The 18,145-nt window shown below is 38.5% G+C and overlaps 1 protein-coding gene across 1 annotated transcript in view; it reads right to left on the bottom strand.

Moving 5' to 3' along the window:
- Positions 1–976: 976 nt before the first annotated feature.
- LOC142498265 (N-acylethanolamine-hydrolyzing acid amidase-like) overlaps positions 977–18,145 on the bottom strand; it is a 62,513-nt gene continuing 45,344 nt past the window's right edge. Inside the window, exons 3-11 of the mRNA XM_075606704.1 lie at positions 17,216–17,342; positions 15,592–15,682; positions 14,600–14,676; positions 11,461–11,633; positions 9,147–9,209; positions 8,147–8,213; positions 5,403–5,431; positions 2,599–2,691; positions 977–2,424 (exon numbers count right to left, since the gene is read on the bottom strand). Coding sequence (XP_075462819.1) covers positions 2,616–2,691; positions 5,403–5,431; positions 8,147–8,213; positions 9,147–9,209; positions 11,461–11,633; positions 14,600–14,676; positions 15,592–15,682; positions 17,216–17,342 — 703 coding nt within the window. The 3' untranslated portion in view covers positions 977–2,424; positions 2,599–2,615. The remainder of the gene's footprint in view (positions 2,425–2,598; positions 2,692–5,402; positions 5,432–8,146; positions 8,214–9,146; positions 9,210–11,460; positions 11,634–14,599; positions 14,677–15,591; positions 15,683–17,215; positions 17,343–18,145) is intronic.

The raw sequence follows: 18,145 nt of genomic DNA, 5'->3' as shown, positions 1-18,145 counted from the left end.
GAATACCCTTTGCCTGTTGCAGACCTTGGAACCAGACTTGACTATCCCTGCCTGCCGCCTGCCTCGACCCCGGAATTGGACATGACTACCCCTGCATCCCAAGCCTCAGATCCCAGGCCAAGGTCGGTGTACTACTCCCTACCTCTGCCCTGGGGGTTCGTATCCTGTCTTGCAGTCAGCAATGTTGTAAATGTATTTAGATTTGTACCTGGAACATATCCCTGATGAAGTGGACCACCCATATAATGCATTGGGGAATTCTGCGGGAAAAATGTTGGTGACTTGTACACATCACTGCAGAGGAAGGACTTTCCCTGCTTCCTCCCTCCACCCGTAAGAGAATGCTATTGGACGGCAGCAGTGTTGGGCTCGCTGCTTGTTACTGCTGAGAACATTGGGAGGTGCTGAACAGGTAACCAAATTCCCGGAGCAGTGTCTGAGAATTTTGTAACTTTTTAAAGTATGTCTTTCTAGGAAGGACAACACTTTACCCTTGATTTTGCAAGTTTACTCAGAGCTACTCTGAGAGAAGCAGCAAGCATCTAGTTTACAAATGGAGGAAATTCAGAAGAAGAACCCCCAACGAATCACAGTGAAGATCTGGGCCTTTTTTCCATGATAAATTGTACAATTTAATTAGAGTGAACGAGAGGAGCTATTTTAGTTCCATTTCCTAAAATTCTTCATTCTAAGAAGACCCATCACCGAGTTTTTCTTTTAATGTGTGTTTTTGGGTATCGCAAGCATGATTACAATTTTTTTTTTAAATTAAAGTTTATCTTTGTAAACCTGGTGCAATATAAAAACAATATCAGATTGCTACCAAAAACAGCACCAGATTTATCAGAGAAGAGATTTGTCTGTGATAAATCCGGTGCTGCTTTTTACAACACTACTTGCACCAGTTTTGCAGCTAAAAGACTATTTTTCTTAATCTGCAAATGTAATACAAACATACTTTAAGCAAACGCCAGTGTGAGTTAAGAAAATATTGATTTTTTTATTAATCTGGCAGAAAAATACAAACATTTGGCACATGATGTAACAAAACTGTATTCAGATCTTCATGTATAACATGGCGCTGAATCACACGCAATTTAGTTGTCACTCATAGAACATATTGAATTGGAAGCCTGAGGATTTGCATCAATTTGACTAAGCAGAAATCATTACACATTCAGCTGCATATTGCAAAATGTAGGTTAAAAAACAACACAGCATAGTTTACATTGACAAATATCGGAAAACCTATCACACATGCTTAGTTCATAGTAGGGGGCGACAAAACCTAACTATTAAAGCCTAGAGTGCTACATTCAGGGCAGTTTAATGTACCAAATGTATAAGCACCACAGATGTGAGAATTAGTCACGAGTTCACGAATAATGCAAGATTGACCCTTTTTAGTCGCAAAAAATGTCACAGCTTTAGTCAAGGTTTGTTGGCGATACTCCAAGCATTCAGTCAATATGCATTGCAATTTTATTTAATATGCAAATTTGTAAAATCCTCTAAAATCGCTAGTCACTTAATGCTGAGACTATGAGTAAGGCACATGGACCATGTTTCGTTCCCTGTCTGGCGATATTTCATCGAATGTTTGTGACATTAGCTTGGCAAAATGTTTCACAAGGAATTGAACTTGCACGGGCAAAACACTTAACATTTCCCAAATGCATTTGACAGTTTGACACATCTCTTATAAGCAGATTGATGTCACCTGACTTTTTTTTTTATATCATAACGCGCATTGAAACACAAATGGAAACCTCAACAATATATGCCAATGAAGTTGGTGGAAATAATGGGATGGGAGAGAACCTTTTAAAAAGTGGGGATGACCCTTTGGGAAATGCAGGTTAGGCACGTCTGTGCATCGAAGCCTTGCTGACATATCTAGTGTAAATAAAGAACTCCCTCATTCCAGATGCAGATGAAGATTAAACATTACATTTCAATAATTTACCAGTGATATAAATTGTATCTCAATTTTTCAGTTGCTTAAAAGGGCAGTTCAATCTAACCGCAGGAAAAATAGTTTTTCCAGGAAGCTGAAGTCTGGGTGGGTACGAGGTCCCCGGGCGTCTGTCGGGGTTTCAACATTCCCAATAGAACACATAAAGGCATTGATTACCAGGTTGATCCTCACCAATAGAGACGTTCAGGTAGTTTTTTGTTATTCTGTGTTCATATTGTTCACAGACCGTTGCTGCTTTAAATGATTGCTTTCAGGTGTCAACCTTCTGTTTAAAATTACGTATCAAATAATAACTATGATTTTTGTAAGATACATTTTAAACCATTATTTGATTAATCCAGAAATTAATTGAGCATTTTAAATCAGGTTTCATAAGAAATGCAGATGGTGTACAGTTCAAAAGTGTGTGCTTCAACCCAAATCATCTTGAGCTCAGACTTAGCCACCTGAAAAAAAAATGCAAAGAAAATCACCAATAAATTGTTCTCAGTAGACAGGAAACTTTTGAATGTATAAGCTAATGGTATTGGTAGACTTATATAATCAAATACAAATTCTTACTACTGTGTATGCTTAGGGAAAAAAATAGATTTATTGTCAATCCCAAATGTCTCACGTACCATCTTTTTAAACTTTGTTAATTTTCGTTCCTGACCCGAGTTGTGTATTTTTCTGGAAAGGCAGCACTCATTACTGTTGTATAAAGTGTAGTACTGAAAAGACAAAAAAGAAAACATCTTCTCACTATTGTGAATTGCATAGTAAAATGTCTGTACATTTAATTGAGCAGTGTCAATAACACAAAGATCCTGCTATTTTTTCCCTTCTCAAAATGAATAGAAGGTGTACAAATCTTCTTGGGGTAGGCTACCCCTCAATTCAGACAAATTGCAATCAAAATGTTTTGATGTAATGTAAAAACGAAGTGTGTTTAAAAGATCAAGGAATGATTAAATAAGAACTACTGTTCATCTAATCATAACAAGTAATGATTTTCCTCTGCATCCTGCCATTTTTAGTGTTTTGCATCTACTGTAATTGATGTACAGTACAACTAATTTCCTGGTTGTGACAGGGATCATTTGGTAACAGCAGGAAGGGGGTGTTTGAAAAAAATCTAGTTTTAATATTATATCCTGTATTCACTTGAGTTTCTTTAGCAGTGTTGTATCACCAGTGGTAGAAGTATCTATGCTGCTAGATTATTTCGAAACATGGTACCTTCCTGTTATCAATGGAGAGTTGAACATTCTGTGAAACTACTGTATATTGATGTCTATGAGATCTGGAACTTTCCGTGCCATAAATTACATCACCAAAGTGGCAACATGGCAGATCCTTGATTTACTTTAAAAAAAAAAAAGTTTATGATTTCAATTTGCTTTAAAAAAAAGTTTATTAAAAACTATAAACAAAGTTTTACAGAATATTAAAGCTTTTAGTTGTACTGTAGCTTTTGAAAAAATAAAAAAACTAGGTTATTTTAGTGCCAACATATTTTTTTGCAGGCAATTTAGGGCTGTAGAATCATGATAAATTAATTGGGTGAGAATACTGAACAGCAATCCTGTTTAATTTATTGTTTTTAATTACAGAATTCAGATTGGGTGGTCCTCGGGAGCTGAGCCACTTGATCTTAAGCTCTTGGGACACCCAGTTCCCAAGATAATTACTGGTTTGGTAAATGGTGTATCCCCATGAACATTTAAATGGCTGTCCAATAGGAAGTCACGACATCATCCTCCCAAATGACGATGCAGCTTCCCATTGGCCTACAGGAGCTTTGGTGGCCATTTTGAGATTCCAAAAAAGGGAGGAAAACACTGGCAACTAAACCGGTAAGTATATCAGAAGCACGGTATCCCAGGAGCTAAAAATAGTGTGGTACAACTCCAAAAAACCCGACTTCCCAAAAAGTTCAAAATTGAAAATATATATATATATATATATATTTTGTGTGTGTGTGTGTGTGGAATTACTGCTTTAAATGTACAATGTATGTCTGCATTTGCCCGTGTGTATACAAGTTTGGGATCCCTTCAACTTTTTCCCATTAAAAAAATCTCAGTTTAAAAATGCACTGATTAATACCCAATAAATCTGCTTGTTGCCTCTCAGAATGCTAAAAAATAAATAAATAATAACTTGAGATGAAGGGTGGTGCTGATAAGACTATTGCTGCAAAAGAACTGTCAGAAGCTTTGGGAAGTAAACTGGTGATAGACTGCTTTGCTTCCAATATATTTTTTTGGTAGCCATGATCTTTTCAGAGCTACATGTACTGTAGTCCCTAAGGCAGTGGTGGGCAACATGATGATCATCAAGGGCTCAGACCTTGTAAGTGCTGCATAATCTATTGCCCCTTATAACCCATCCCAATAAAAATCTTTCTCCCTCTCTCTCTGTGCTGATCTCTCCCCCTTTCTGTGCTGATCTCCCCCTCTCTCTGAATATGGGGCGGGGGGGCCAATGCAGGGCATGTGGTGCGGGATCTCTTACCTTCTCTTTTGCCATCTCTTCCTGCAGGATCCATCATGGCGCTGCGACGTCAAATGGCATTGCCATGACAATGGAATGTCCCGTGATACAATGCAGCACTGTCATGGCAACATAGCACCACAACATCACGTAACATCCTGTTGTCATGTCGACACGACACCAGTGGATGTCGTAGCACCATGAGGGACCCTGCAGGAAGAGATGGCAAAGAAGAAAATAAGAGTTACCGAGGCTCCGTGCTCTCTCCCGCAATCAGTTCAATTGTTGTGGGGAAGAACGCGGGGCCTCTGTAACCATGGAGCTTGGTGCAGTGGCACTGATGGTGGCACCATCACGCTGGCCCTGCCTCTCTGTGGGGATATCTTTCCCATCTCTGTGGAGATCTCTCTCTCCCCCACCCCACTTTCTCACTCTTCCCCACACAGCACCTCACTCTACCTCCTCTCCCCTCCTTTACCCCCCTTCACTCTTTCTCTCATTTCCGGGTCGTATCTGTGGTCCATCCAGGACTCCGGGCCCTACCCAGTACTGGAGGGGGGAAAACCCAGGAGGCCGATACAGGAAGTTGGGCCCCTGACTTTCGACGTTGCGAACGTCCGTTTTGGAGCTGTGGCTGGGCGCCTATCTGGTGCAATCAGAGAGAAGTAGCGATTGGGGGCCACAGGGGAGGCCCCTGCAGGCTGCAGGCAGCCCACGGGTCCCCTGTTGCCCACCAGTGCCCTAAGATTTATAGGTGCAGGCGAATTAAATTTTTTGAGCCCTTTAAAAAATACTGAACACTAATTATAATCTTAATTTTGGCTCCTTTTCTTTTAGCTAGTATATGTATATGATCAAGACATTACCTTGGCCCCTAGCACAGGATCAGGTTTATTATATGACATGCACAGTTATCTTCTGCTATCTTGAAAAACGCAATACTTACGGATTTAACACAGGGTTTACTGACAATACCTGTAATTAATTAGAAAATATATATTAACAGATATAGTGTTACATTCAGCCACACTTACAACTAAACCAAGACTCTTTCACTCGCTGCCCATGGGCCAAATCCAGCCCATGAAGAACCTTGAAGTGGCCCTTGGACTTCTGTCCCTGTTCATTTCATACCAGTTAGTTAAGCAGCTAAGTGCACTTCTGCACACTCAAAGCTTACTTATACTTTAAGCTGATGTAAATGCATATGGTACAGATGTTATACACGCTTGTAAATTGTTCAAATATAATATTTTTTCATGTATCAAATTAAAGGATAATAAGCTGCTTCTAAATCTTTTCTGATCCGTCCCCTTTGGAAAACTAGTTGAAGAGCCCTAAACGATGGACTTGTTATTGTATGGTAAAAATTGCTACACAGACCCAATATTCTCTTCATTGTGAAACTGTACTAAAGTGCACTGCTATATATAATGGCCAGATACTGACATGCTGTCACAAAGTATAATTAGTGTGTCTGATTTAATAAAGGAGTAAAGCTTTATGGACAATATTTTCACAAGATGTGTATTATATTTTATATTTCAAATGCTTTCTTCTATAAGCATACATTCCGTAAATGTAGGTTTGAGAATAAAAATGTTGTTCAAAAAGTCTCCAAATAATTTGTTTACCATAAAAATTAATATATGAGAAGTTATTTAATAATATCCATTTGTTCTACAGCGGTAAATCAGCTGCATTAAACATATTAAAAATGCCACTGCTTATACTGTACCTCCCTCATCCTGTGATCAACTGTCCCTTTCAATTTGTTGGTGTCAGTAGAAAGGGAGAAGGTAGATTTAATGTGTAGCAGAAACTGCTTAATGCTGCTGATAAAACTATGAATGGTATGAGAAATTCCATGCACAGGACAATTAACCCTGGGGTCACCAATCTTTCAGGATCACGACAACATGTTGGCTTGGGATATCAAACACGTGGTCACGTCATGTCCTCAGTGACACAAACAGTAGTGGAGGGATGAAGAAGACGAGCAATAATTACATTACGTTCCATAAATGTCATAATGGCCCCTTAGTGCTTTTCGTGGAGCATTATTATGGCAACCGTAGGGTTAAACAATAACCATTCATTTCAAAGACATTCTTTTCTCTTGTGTAATCACAGCAACAGCCAAGGACACATAAGCGAATATCAGATAAACAAGGATCCTGATTAGATAAAACAATCTGCATTCTACACGTACATATATACATGACCCAAAGACTTGCAGTCCAGGGTAATGAGAAACCACACATTACAGGATTAAATGCCAACATCTTTTATTTAAGCAAGAGAAATACAGTGGAAATGACCGACTGTGTCTGTCTTACTTAAATACAATTTTTTGTCTTAATCCTGCAATGTGCGGTTTCTCATTACACTGGACTGTGGTTCTTTGGGTAATGTATTGCTATATACTCTTCCTATGAAGCGTGCATCTCTCCCTCCCCCTCCTTGCTTTAGCATGCAGTGCAGTTCAACTCAGTGGGAGTCCTTCACTATTCCAATTTAGATAAGAAAAAGGGTTACGTTGATTTCACTCATTGGTTAGATATGATCACAAGGACATTTCACAAATTATATATATGTTATAAAAAAAAACCTTGAAGATGTGCGCCCGCGCACGTGGACATAGCCTGATGAAGCAGGGAGAGAGGAGAGAGCTGCAGAGAGGAGAGAGCTGCAGATGCCAGGTAAGTCCTAGTGCAGCGGCCATTTTGCGATCCCGGTTATAACGCGGTCTCATTATGTGGACCCTGAGCACCACGTTATAACGGGGTTCAGCTGTGTTTGTGTGTGTGTGTATATATATATATATATATACACACACACAAAAACAAATAGTAGCGCTAGTAAGTGAAAATTGGATGATATAATGTGCAGTGAAATATATCGTGTTTGTTAATATATATTTAAAATTAAATGAGTGAATGTACTATAAATGTTGTAATAGAAAATTGGAATGATTGATAGATGAAATACTGATGTTAGCATAGGAACAGTCTATACGGACTAGGCAGGATTCTAATTGGTCATGCCTGACCAATATTATAAACAAAAAACAAAACAAAAAGAAGCACCAGTTCCGTATATGAAATATTAAATAGATTTTAATGTTTAAGATAACCAGAGTAGTCCCAAAGACTAATGCTAGACTGGTGTGATTAAAAGCAATCAATATGCAATAAAATAAATCAGCAGCAAAAGCAAGTGACATACATGAATATATAAAACAGATTGAGTAAGGAGGCCAAAATAGAGGGGGAGGATAAGCACTTAACCAATATCTTCATTAGTGCTTATCCTCCCCTCTATTTTGGCCTCCTTGCTCAATCTGTTTTATATATTCATGTATGTCACTTGTTTTGCTGCTGATTTATTTTATTGCATATTGATTGCTTTTAATCACACCAGTCTAGCATTAGTCTTTGGGACTACTCTGGTTATCTTAAACATTAAAATCTATTTAATATTTCATATACGGAAATGGTGCTTCTTTTTGTTTTGTTTTATATATAAATATATAAATATATATATCCTGTATTTAGATCTTATTGCTATCATTTCTTTTTAGAAGTTATATAATAGAAGCCGCTGCTATTTTAGTTTAGTATAAAGGGCTGTGTGTTTAAGGGATCCACTGTACTGTACACTGTAATGAAAACTGACAGATAACCCAACCTTATATAAAGTGTCTAAGTTGATGTTTGCCTGTCCAGTTGCATTCATCGCCTTGTTAGCGGGAGTCCTGTGAGAAAAAATAAAGAAATCCTTTTACCTTTTTTAGACCTATTTTTTAGTTCATAGAAAAGTCTGAAAGCCCCACAAAACAAGACAGAAAGAGAATGGGATTGGAATAAAGCTTTGAAGGTGCAATCCCTGGTTGCTGACCAAACAAGATCTTGTAAAAAAAGATATATCTATTGTGACAGAAATCAGGGAGTTGCAATGAATGCGATATATAGGGCTACCAGGATACTGGACAGCTTCTATCCTATTTAGGCTGGAAAGAGCAGCGACAGAATGGATGTGCTCAATTCCACAGTTTCACAGGTGCTGCAAGTGAGGGATGAGATATCCAGACCAGAGTGACAGTGAGACTTCACCCACACCTTGACTGGAGCCCGCTTTCGTACAATGCACATTTGTGAGGTTGTAAATGTGAGTGCGCTTTAGGCTCCTGTCTAAATTGCCAATATACTGTTTTACAACCTGCACTAACCTGCCATAATTTCTCTTATGTACATGTGAGTAATACACTGTGTTCCAAGAGGCGTCACACTGGGAGTTCACACCTGTGATTGAGGACATCATCATGTTCTGTGAGAGCTGACATATACATTGGCTTATTGCATCTTTTTTTACATAGTACACACAGTATTATTTATTCCTGTGTCATTTATCCTTTTGCCAACACTCCCCTCTTCTTTTTCTACCATATTTTTTGGTGCAGTTTGTTTTGCCCCATAATTGCACACATTTTGTCTTGACACGTAACCTTCAATAGGGTCTGGAGTGTTGTCAATGCAATACAGGAGTAAAGACATGGAGATAAGTTAAAAATGGGGGGTGGAGCGGGGGGGGCGAGACAGATTTAGTGAGTGTATAGAGACGTAGGGAGTATAACTGCATTTGGCATTTATGTCTTGCATGCCAATTTTACCGTTCCATTTCTACATACCTACGGTCATCATGTGGAGGTGGGGTAGTCCAGTGGTCATAGTTTGTTTCCACGTGGAACCATCTGCATGCACACAACAAAAGATAAACTTGTGTGAAATGATGCACCGTATTCTGTTAAAATCAAACTAATACAATATTGGTCAGGAAGTAAACCAATGCATTACTTTTCTCAAATGTATGGACACAAAAAATATGAAATACAGATGGAAAAAAAAAAAACCCATGTCACTAGTATTGCAAGCAGTGGATAGTTCCCCATTGCTCAAGTTAAATAAATCTGGGAAGGGAAACTGACCATCTTTTAGATCTTTTAGATCAGATCATAAACTCAACAGGGCAGGGACTCCTTGTGCATGTAAAATTAGATGTCAGGATTTTGCAAGTGTGAATTTCAGAAGAGGATAGTGAGGAATCTAATGTGACACCAAGGAAGTGAGCTTGTGTGATAGGGTAAACCAAAGTTGTGCCATCCATTGTAGTTTCAAAGGACGTAATATGATCTGTCTGAGTTGAAAAATTATCATTTCTTTCTAGGAGAAAATTCGTTTCTGGAGCCAGTATGACATCCTGGAATATATGCTATGATACAGCTAGTGACTTATGACTGGAACACCGGGGATCAGTCTGCTACAAAGAAATACATTTCAATATCATCTGCATAGAGGTGATACTTAAAGCCAAATGAGTGAACAACATCACCCATAGAGAGTTTAAAGATAGAGGAAAGAAGAATGTCCAATAATTATTGGGGGATGCCAACAGACAGTGGAATTAAGTTTTAAGAAGAACTAGCTAGAGATGCTGAAGGAGTGGTTGTTAATGTAGGAGGAAAATTAGAAAAGGACCTTGACGTGAATGAAGTATAAGGAAGAGCAGAGACTGACCAACAGTGTTGAAAGCTGCAGAGATGACCAGGTGTATAAAAAGAGAATAGTGACCCTCATACTTTGGCATGAGGCAGGGCCACCACCAAGGGGGGGTGGGGGGGAGCACAGGGACAACTATCCTGGGCCCCATCAGAAGTCCGAACCAGCTTCCAGCATAGCATTTGTATGGGTGTGTAATTTACCCCACACACATTAAGTGGCATGAGCACACAAACAGAGAAAGCATATTTAGGACTTAGGCCAAGGTTGGGGATGAGAGGAGCAAGGAGCAAGAACGAAAGAAAGTTTAGGGGGAGCAAAGAGGTAAAGAGAAGAGAAAATTGCCAAGTTGTAAGCATGAAAATGTCAAAGGAGCTTTAGCAGGGAATGAATGTCTGAGAGAAAAGTATAATTAGGTAAAAAAAAAAAAGGTAAGCGGGTGAGGACAACCACAGAGAAAGTGAAGAGAGAAGAGGTAGACAGTGTGCACCTCAAAAGAAGAGAAGGAAAGAGGGTGGAGTGGTGAAGACCTTATGATGAGCGTGACGGATAGCAGAAGTCCCACACCAGAGTAAATGAGAAGGAAAAGCCACCATAAAGGTTGTCAACCTTCAAAACTAAATCAAAACGCAGACTGCAAAAGACAGGGGAGCCCAAAGCTACATCCAATTGACAAAATATATATAGTAATATGTATAAAGTTAAATACTTCAATAATAATATTTTCTTGGTTATTTAGTTAAACCCTTTGGCCAAAGCGTCATAAGCCTGCATACCAACGTCAAGGTATAACCGAATTTGCACACTACACCGTGAACCGTTCCTTTTACCTCTGTATGAGGGGAAATAACAATATTGGCACATTGGAAGTGGTAAATTGATCTTGCGCTGTTTTATTAAAGTTGTCCCCACCGTACCACACTACGTTTATCTCATTATTTTGGGGTAACTTTTGCTGGTGACTGGTGTGAGGGACTCCATTGAGAATCGTGCTGTGAACTACGTGGGATTCATGGATACAGCCAGACGACCGGAGGTTAAAGCACAGCTTATATACACTGCATCTGACCCTTGTGCATGCTGTAACTAGGCAATTTAAAAACCGCCCTGAGGTTTTTTTCTACTGAAAGTGATTATTGCGCAACAGTCTGTTCTCTTTTTTTTATGTTCTAGGAGAATCATCTCTAAAAGGACACACCAGGCACTGTTTTTTCTTGATTTGGTGAAGAACTATTTCATGGACTCTTGGGACTGGTAACATAGTATCTGTTTGTTCTTGGGATCTGTTCTGTTGTTATTATAATGTAATCTATAAATAACTTTAATGTTGGTCTGCTTAAAGGTATCACAACCTACTGTACATTGAATCTGCTTCTCCAGGAAAAATGTGGCTACTAAAACTTTGTGCCAACATAACAAATAATAGTTGATTAGCTATCAACTTACTCTCCATGTATGGGATCCAGAGGCCAGATATCGGCAGGTCCACTCCTGTCCCTGCTTATAATTACCCCCTCTCTTGGCATTGTGCCGGCCATGATGTAGTACACTTCAGCAATGATCGGCGTCCTGGATAGCTGGAGAGTGGCAGACTGAAAATCCTTGGCATCATTCAGTGCCTGGTTGAAAGACAGAAATAATTAGAAGTGTCTTCTTAGATCTATTGGAAGTTTCTAGTTCATGTTTGCTTGGCTTTCTCCATGCATACAGTCATACTCTATTTAAGTATACAGAAACGCCTAACATCATATTCCCTTGTCTGCTGACGTTCTACTGATGTCTCTGCTCTGTCATTTACATTGTTGTCTTTGCACTTGATCTCGGATCACCTCATTTTGTTCAGCTATCATGACTGTGCCGGCCACACACAAATCTTTCTTTTCATTTACTTGCCCCTTTTGCATAGTCTAAAATCACTTTATATCGGTCTACCGCTGCAACCTGTATGACTTCTCACTTTCTACATCTCAACCTGGATTGTTGTGCTCCAAAACCTTCACTTATTGACCAACAGTTATCAACTTACTGCTTTCATTCTTTATTTCTTCAGCCCAAAAATATTGGGGTCAGTGTATCAATCATCTACTTTGCTACAAAAGATGCCCCATATGAATATATGAGCTATTAAATGTTCTGTAGTCCATAGCTATATATGCGGCACTGTGTTATCACTAGGCTACTAAAACTACAAATCAGGTGTGGTTTTTTTGGCAGTGGGACAGAAATATCGCAAGAAGAAATAATTATCGTTGACGCTATTCCAAAGGATAACAAAAGACCAGGGCTGTCAAACACGCGGCCCGAAAGAGTTCGCCATTCGGCCCGCGGCTGCTCAGCCAACAAACCCTGTGCTCGAACCAGGGGGGATCCTCTGATGAAGTTATTGTTATGACGAAACTCGTAGGGCATGGTTTAATTGTGTGGCTTACACAAGCATAGCAGACGACATAGAGGCTGTGTATGAGCTTCCGAGGCTCCCAACGATCCAGTGTTGACAGTTCTACATTTGCTAGCAGAAACTTTGGACTGTTTAGTATCCAGGGGGACTATTCATCCGGGTGCCGAGAGGAGCAAGTTCCGCTTCCGCAAAGCGTGGTGAAGCGATGTCGGAGAACGCTGGGATCTCGAGGTGTACCGAGAGGACCGCGTGGTTGGCGATTGAGATATTTCTCATACACACTCTAACTATTGCTATTTTTGTGAGTGGGCATTTGTCTAAGTTTATGCCCCATAAATACATATTTTCTACGGTAATACACTAGGTGTGCACCTGTTTGTGTTCTCTCTCTCTCTCCACAAGTGTAGGTAGGTTAATCGCAGTTAAAACAATCTGATATCACTTAGAAGTGAGTAGGTATACTCAGAGCTGCATCCCAAGATCCAGCTGGGGAGGATGTTGGTGTACAGTATCTCACCAGTAAAGTTCACTGTCCAAAGACAGCCAAGATGACATCAACAGTGGCAGGACACTGGATGCACCACAGGAATACTGGCAGTACCAGCAGCGAAAGTCCACGGATTAGCCTGCATGGATGAACCAAAGTGCAGGCACACAAAGGCTTCGTGAGTATGGGGGAGGAGTGGCATTTTAACCTTTATCTCCAACCATAACATTTAATTATACTGTGGGGCATGCGCTTTGGTTTTTTATTTTATAGATTTCCTTTTTAATTGGTTATTCCTTCTTGAAGAAGCTGAGACTCCAGGCATTTATCCCGCTCCATCTACCCTATATAGTTTATTTAATATTTCCTGGATGTTATATTTTCATGGACTTTAATTTGTTAATATTTGGCATTTGTGAACTCTTCAGAGCTGATATACACTTAATATATTATGAGAGTGGTTCAGATGACATGAAAGACAAACCTAATAATTGCTGATATACTTTCCACAAGCATTTTTTTTTTGTGTGCAATTTTAACTTTTTCAATTGTCCTTTGCTACTGACCATACTACACTATATTGGTATTCTTTAAAAAATAAAAAACAATAGGTAGCGCTAACAACAATATAAACAATGTATATATCCTGAAAATTAATATATACCGAACATTAACAAAGTGTAGCAGCCTAGATACACCTCTGACCCCTGGTCAGACAAGAGTAATGGTACTAAAATGGTATCAATGGCGCTAAACACAAATGAAAATTAAAAAATAAATAAATATACAACCAGATGGGATTGAAGGAGGATCTCAGCCAGCGTTGATCAGACATGACCCAACAGTATCACACTATGTATTTCTTTTTTCTATTTCATGTCTGATCAACGCTGGCTGAGATCATCCTTCAATCCCATCTGGTTGTATATTTATTTATTTTTTAATTTTCATTTGTGTTTAGCGCCATTGATACCATTTTAGTACCATATTGGTATTCTTGCTTTTTCTCTGAGTATCCTGCTATACAACCAAAGAACTTTCTAACGCTGCATTACTAAGCTGACAAACTTTAGGGAAGTTTGAAAAACAGAGCATGGATCATTTTATTCATTGTTACATCACAATTGGATCAATTGAGTTTTACTTTGTAGTATAATATTTAGATATTTTGTTTCCTATAAGTTTTTTTTCATTGACAGTTTTTCACTCCTTTTTACTTATGAATAAATCAGAACAGTTTCTGACACTTATTGCTATAGTTTAATATTGTTAAACTTTAATGCCCTATAATATTCAGTTGTATTAGTTTTAATACTTATCACTGCCTTCAACATGTTCTTTTTATTATTCGCAAAATATATAATTTAGAGATTTAAAGCTTCCATATTTCTGGTCCTTTTCTAGTAACCATATTTGTCCTGTACAAATATTGATTAATTGTTGGTGTTACATTTTAAGAGTTTCAACATGGAGTTCATCAAAGACAAAATAATAAGTGTACAGTATAGAAAGAAAGCATATACCGTGTATCCAAAGATGACGGACATGGGTACTAAAATACATTCGCAACTAATTATTCTTGCCTAAAAGTATTACAACCTACAACTAATCTAGAAAACATACTAATATGCATTTTTTTTTTAAATGAAGCTGAAACAATATTTCACAACTGCATGTTCACTATATCTTCATATACTCACATCCCTCATCAGCCAGCTGACAGGTGAACTTCTCTTCAAGAAAGCAGAGATTGCGTTCTCCCACCATTTACCATTCCCTACAAAGTAAGGGATGTACCCCACAGATCAGAACAATGCTGAATACAAAAGGCAGAGTGTTGTTATTTCAGGGAATTAGAGATACGCAAAACCACCCATTTGTGCTTCTGCTGAATTTCCATGGAATGTTTTATTCATTTGATGTCATTTTCAGATTTTCACAACTGATAGATTTTCAAAATGTATAGACTTACTGTGCTGGGAATTAATGTTAAGAGCTGCTGAAAAACTTCACTTGAAAATATGTTACGTTTTTTTTTGTGCAGATCTTTAAAAAATCCCCCAATATGTGGTTCTTAATCTGCTGTTTTGTATCTCATTCTGAGAACTTTAATCCAAAATAAAATAATCCCTGAGTACTGTATTATAATTAGTGTTACGCCTAATTCTGAATACTTAAGAATACTGTGGTAATTCTATTTTCTTTTCCTTTTTTGAATGTGAGTGCATGCATCATATACAGTGTATGTATATGCAGGGCCGGTTTAACCATTAGGCGGTGTCATGGGGAGGGGGAGGGGGGAGAGTGTCAGGGAGAGGAGGGAGAGAGAGTGTAAGGGAGAGGAGGGTAGAGAGAGAGTATCAGGGAGAGGGGGGGGAGCGTGTCAGGGGGAGAGAGAGTGTCAGGGAGAGGAGAGAGTGTCAGGGAGAGGAGGGGAGAGAGAGTGAGGGTCAGGGAGAGGAGGGGAGAGAGAGTGTCAGGTAGAGGAGGGGAGAGTGTCAGGGAGAGGAGGGGAGAGAGAGTGTCAGGGAGAGGAGGGGTATGTGTATGAATGTTAAAAATTTAAATATTATAATAGATTTTTTCTGAGTTAGAAAGGCAGCTATTCCTGTAAATTATATTTATAACCGTGAATGTGAAATCTGTAAATTCCATATATGGTAGCAATCAAGACACAGAATTAAAAATGTACCTCTTTGGTCACCAGAGACAGTAAATTTGTATGGGCTTTGTCCAGTCCAAAGCCCTACATAACCCAGGAAAGTGGTACCTGTATATGCGATCTGAAACGGGAAGGGACATGACAACAATTAAACATACAAGCATGGCACATTTTAAGATGTGCTCCCTGTGCATAATACATTTTAACGAGTACAACAATGTACATTAAGGAAATGAGTGCACTGCATGTGCTTGTAATGTTTCGGTGATATGAGGAATTTTAAACCGCAAATAAAACCTGTCACTTTCTTCCAATACTGGTATGTACTATACCTTCAGAGTATGCTGATAAACCCAACCATGGTGAGACTACTGTATACTGGCAATATCCCACTTACACTAGCAACAGGAACATTTTTTAGTGATAGATCAAAGGAGTTGTTCCCTCTACATGTTTATTTATTATTAATATTTGGATTTCTTTACAATATTGTACAATATGGTGTTATTTTTTCAACCTCTAATTATTTCCCTGTTTATGGATTTTTTTAATGTGTATTTTATTCCAAATCACATTTTTATGGTTGCTGGGCCCTTTGACTTAGTGACATTTGTAATGTATGGGCATTTAATATGGCAGCCGCTGATGTGGAGCCTGTGTGAAGGTCTTACGGAGATAGGTGTACGCCACTGCAATAAGAGTCTAGTTAATCCTAGTTTTACACAACAATTGCATTACTAAAATATATGTTATTACATTTGTATTATTGATGCCATGCCAAATTAAGGCATAAATTCAACAAAGAATGTAATTATTGTTCCAGATGGATGTGTGTGTCCCAGTTTCCAGTGCTTCTATACTGCTGAGAAATCCTTTACAAATCTGAGATATTCTGGTATCTAAAAGTTTGGGGAACATATTGATAATATAGATCATGTAAAACAGTAAGTGTGACATAGAATGAAGGATTTATACAGGTTCATATGCACTTCACTTTCTTGATTTATTTTTTAAGAATGTATTTTATTACCATTTTGACTTAAATGCAGGACTTTTTTGTGTACCTGCTCCTTCTTTTCAAAGTGCCTATTACCTTCTCTTCCTGTATCTTCCCCTTATGGCGACGCCTTGCCACTGGCAAAATGACGACGCAACGTCACACGGTGTCACGTTGCCATGACAACGTGAGATCACATGACGCCGCGTTTCGTGACGTAGCCTGAGGAGATGAGGAGCAGGAGAAGGTAACGGGGAAAGAGAACACTACTTAAGAAAGTAATACAGTATGTGGTGAAATAAATTAAACCATTGAGATAATTATAACCTATGGGTTCAACCGAAATCAAGCATATATTATTGTTTTAGCTTTTAAGCAGAAATATTATTGTAATTGAGGCTTCATTAGCACCAGACTTCAAAATGTCTTCAGCTCTCAGGTTAACACACCCTCAGCACGTAAAGGGTTAAGGAAAAAGACTGTTATAGAGACATCGGTAAAGAATAGGTACAGTATGTAACTTGTAATAATGGGTGTTGTGCCATATTTACTGCTACTAAGCCATAAGCCAATTTCCATTCCAATTTATTTCAATAGGTCTGCGTCTCTCAGACTTTCCCCGGTAAATAACAGGACATGTTGGTTGACATACTATACCTGCCCATCCTTTACAAAATCCAAATCAGTGGTCAAGTTTCTTAATAGTCCACCAAAACTGTAATCCAAGTTTCTTCCATGGTAAATATTTCCTTTTTCATCTTGGGCTATGATGCTTGTACAAAATCTTCATTGCAATAATAATAATAATAAAAATAAATAAATAAATAAATAATGAAAATACACATACAAACTGCTTAACATTATTTGTCTACACAGTCCAAATACGCTGTTTGGAGAGCAGAAAACTGTCAGCAGTGGCCTAATGTTTAATTTAAATTCTCTTAGTGTGTGCATCAGAACTAAGAAAGGTTTTTCAAATTTGATTCAAGTTTCTATTGCAGGAAAGATTAATATGCCCTAAACGAATTTGAATTATATGACTAATAAATTGCTTGAAAAAAGTGTATAAATTGGTACATAGCATTATTTACTGATGGATTGCACCCACAAAATCAGAAACATTTATATATTTATTTATAAAATGTTTTACCAGGAAGTCATACATTGAGAGTTACCTCTCGTTTTCAAATATATCATGGGCATAGATTTATGATAACAAATACATGTGTAGCGCTGCTACCCCCTCCCTCCCCCACCCCCTCTGGGAGATCTTGCTATTGCTACAGGATTATTGGTGCTTGTTACCTGTGAGGGTCCAGAAGAGATGAGTATGACAGTAGGGATAGCTGGCATCACAAAACTGGGATGCAGCCCAGCCAGCTACCCCTAAATCTATGTAACTTGGCCACCTATGTGAGGCTTATTTCAGCCAAATGTATTAAATCTCTGTGGGAGAATAGGGAATGTATAATGCACTATGTCTGTATTTCAAAGCCTGTATTCGTTATTCCCTGTAAATGCAATCCCACAGTTTAGTGAATCAACATTGTTCTGTAATGTGCTTTGTGTGTCAGCCCTGCAAGGATG

This window comes from Ascaphus truei, chromosome 1, assembly GCF_040206685.1.
Source record: "Ascaphus truei isolate aAscTru1 chromosome 1, aAscTru1.hap1, whole genome shotgun sequence".
NCBI classification, from domain to species: Eukaryota; Metazoa; Chordata; class Amphibia; order Anura; family Ascaphidae; genus Ascaphus; species Ascaphus truei.
This window is presented reverse-complemented; position numbering and strand designations above follow the sequence as displayed.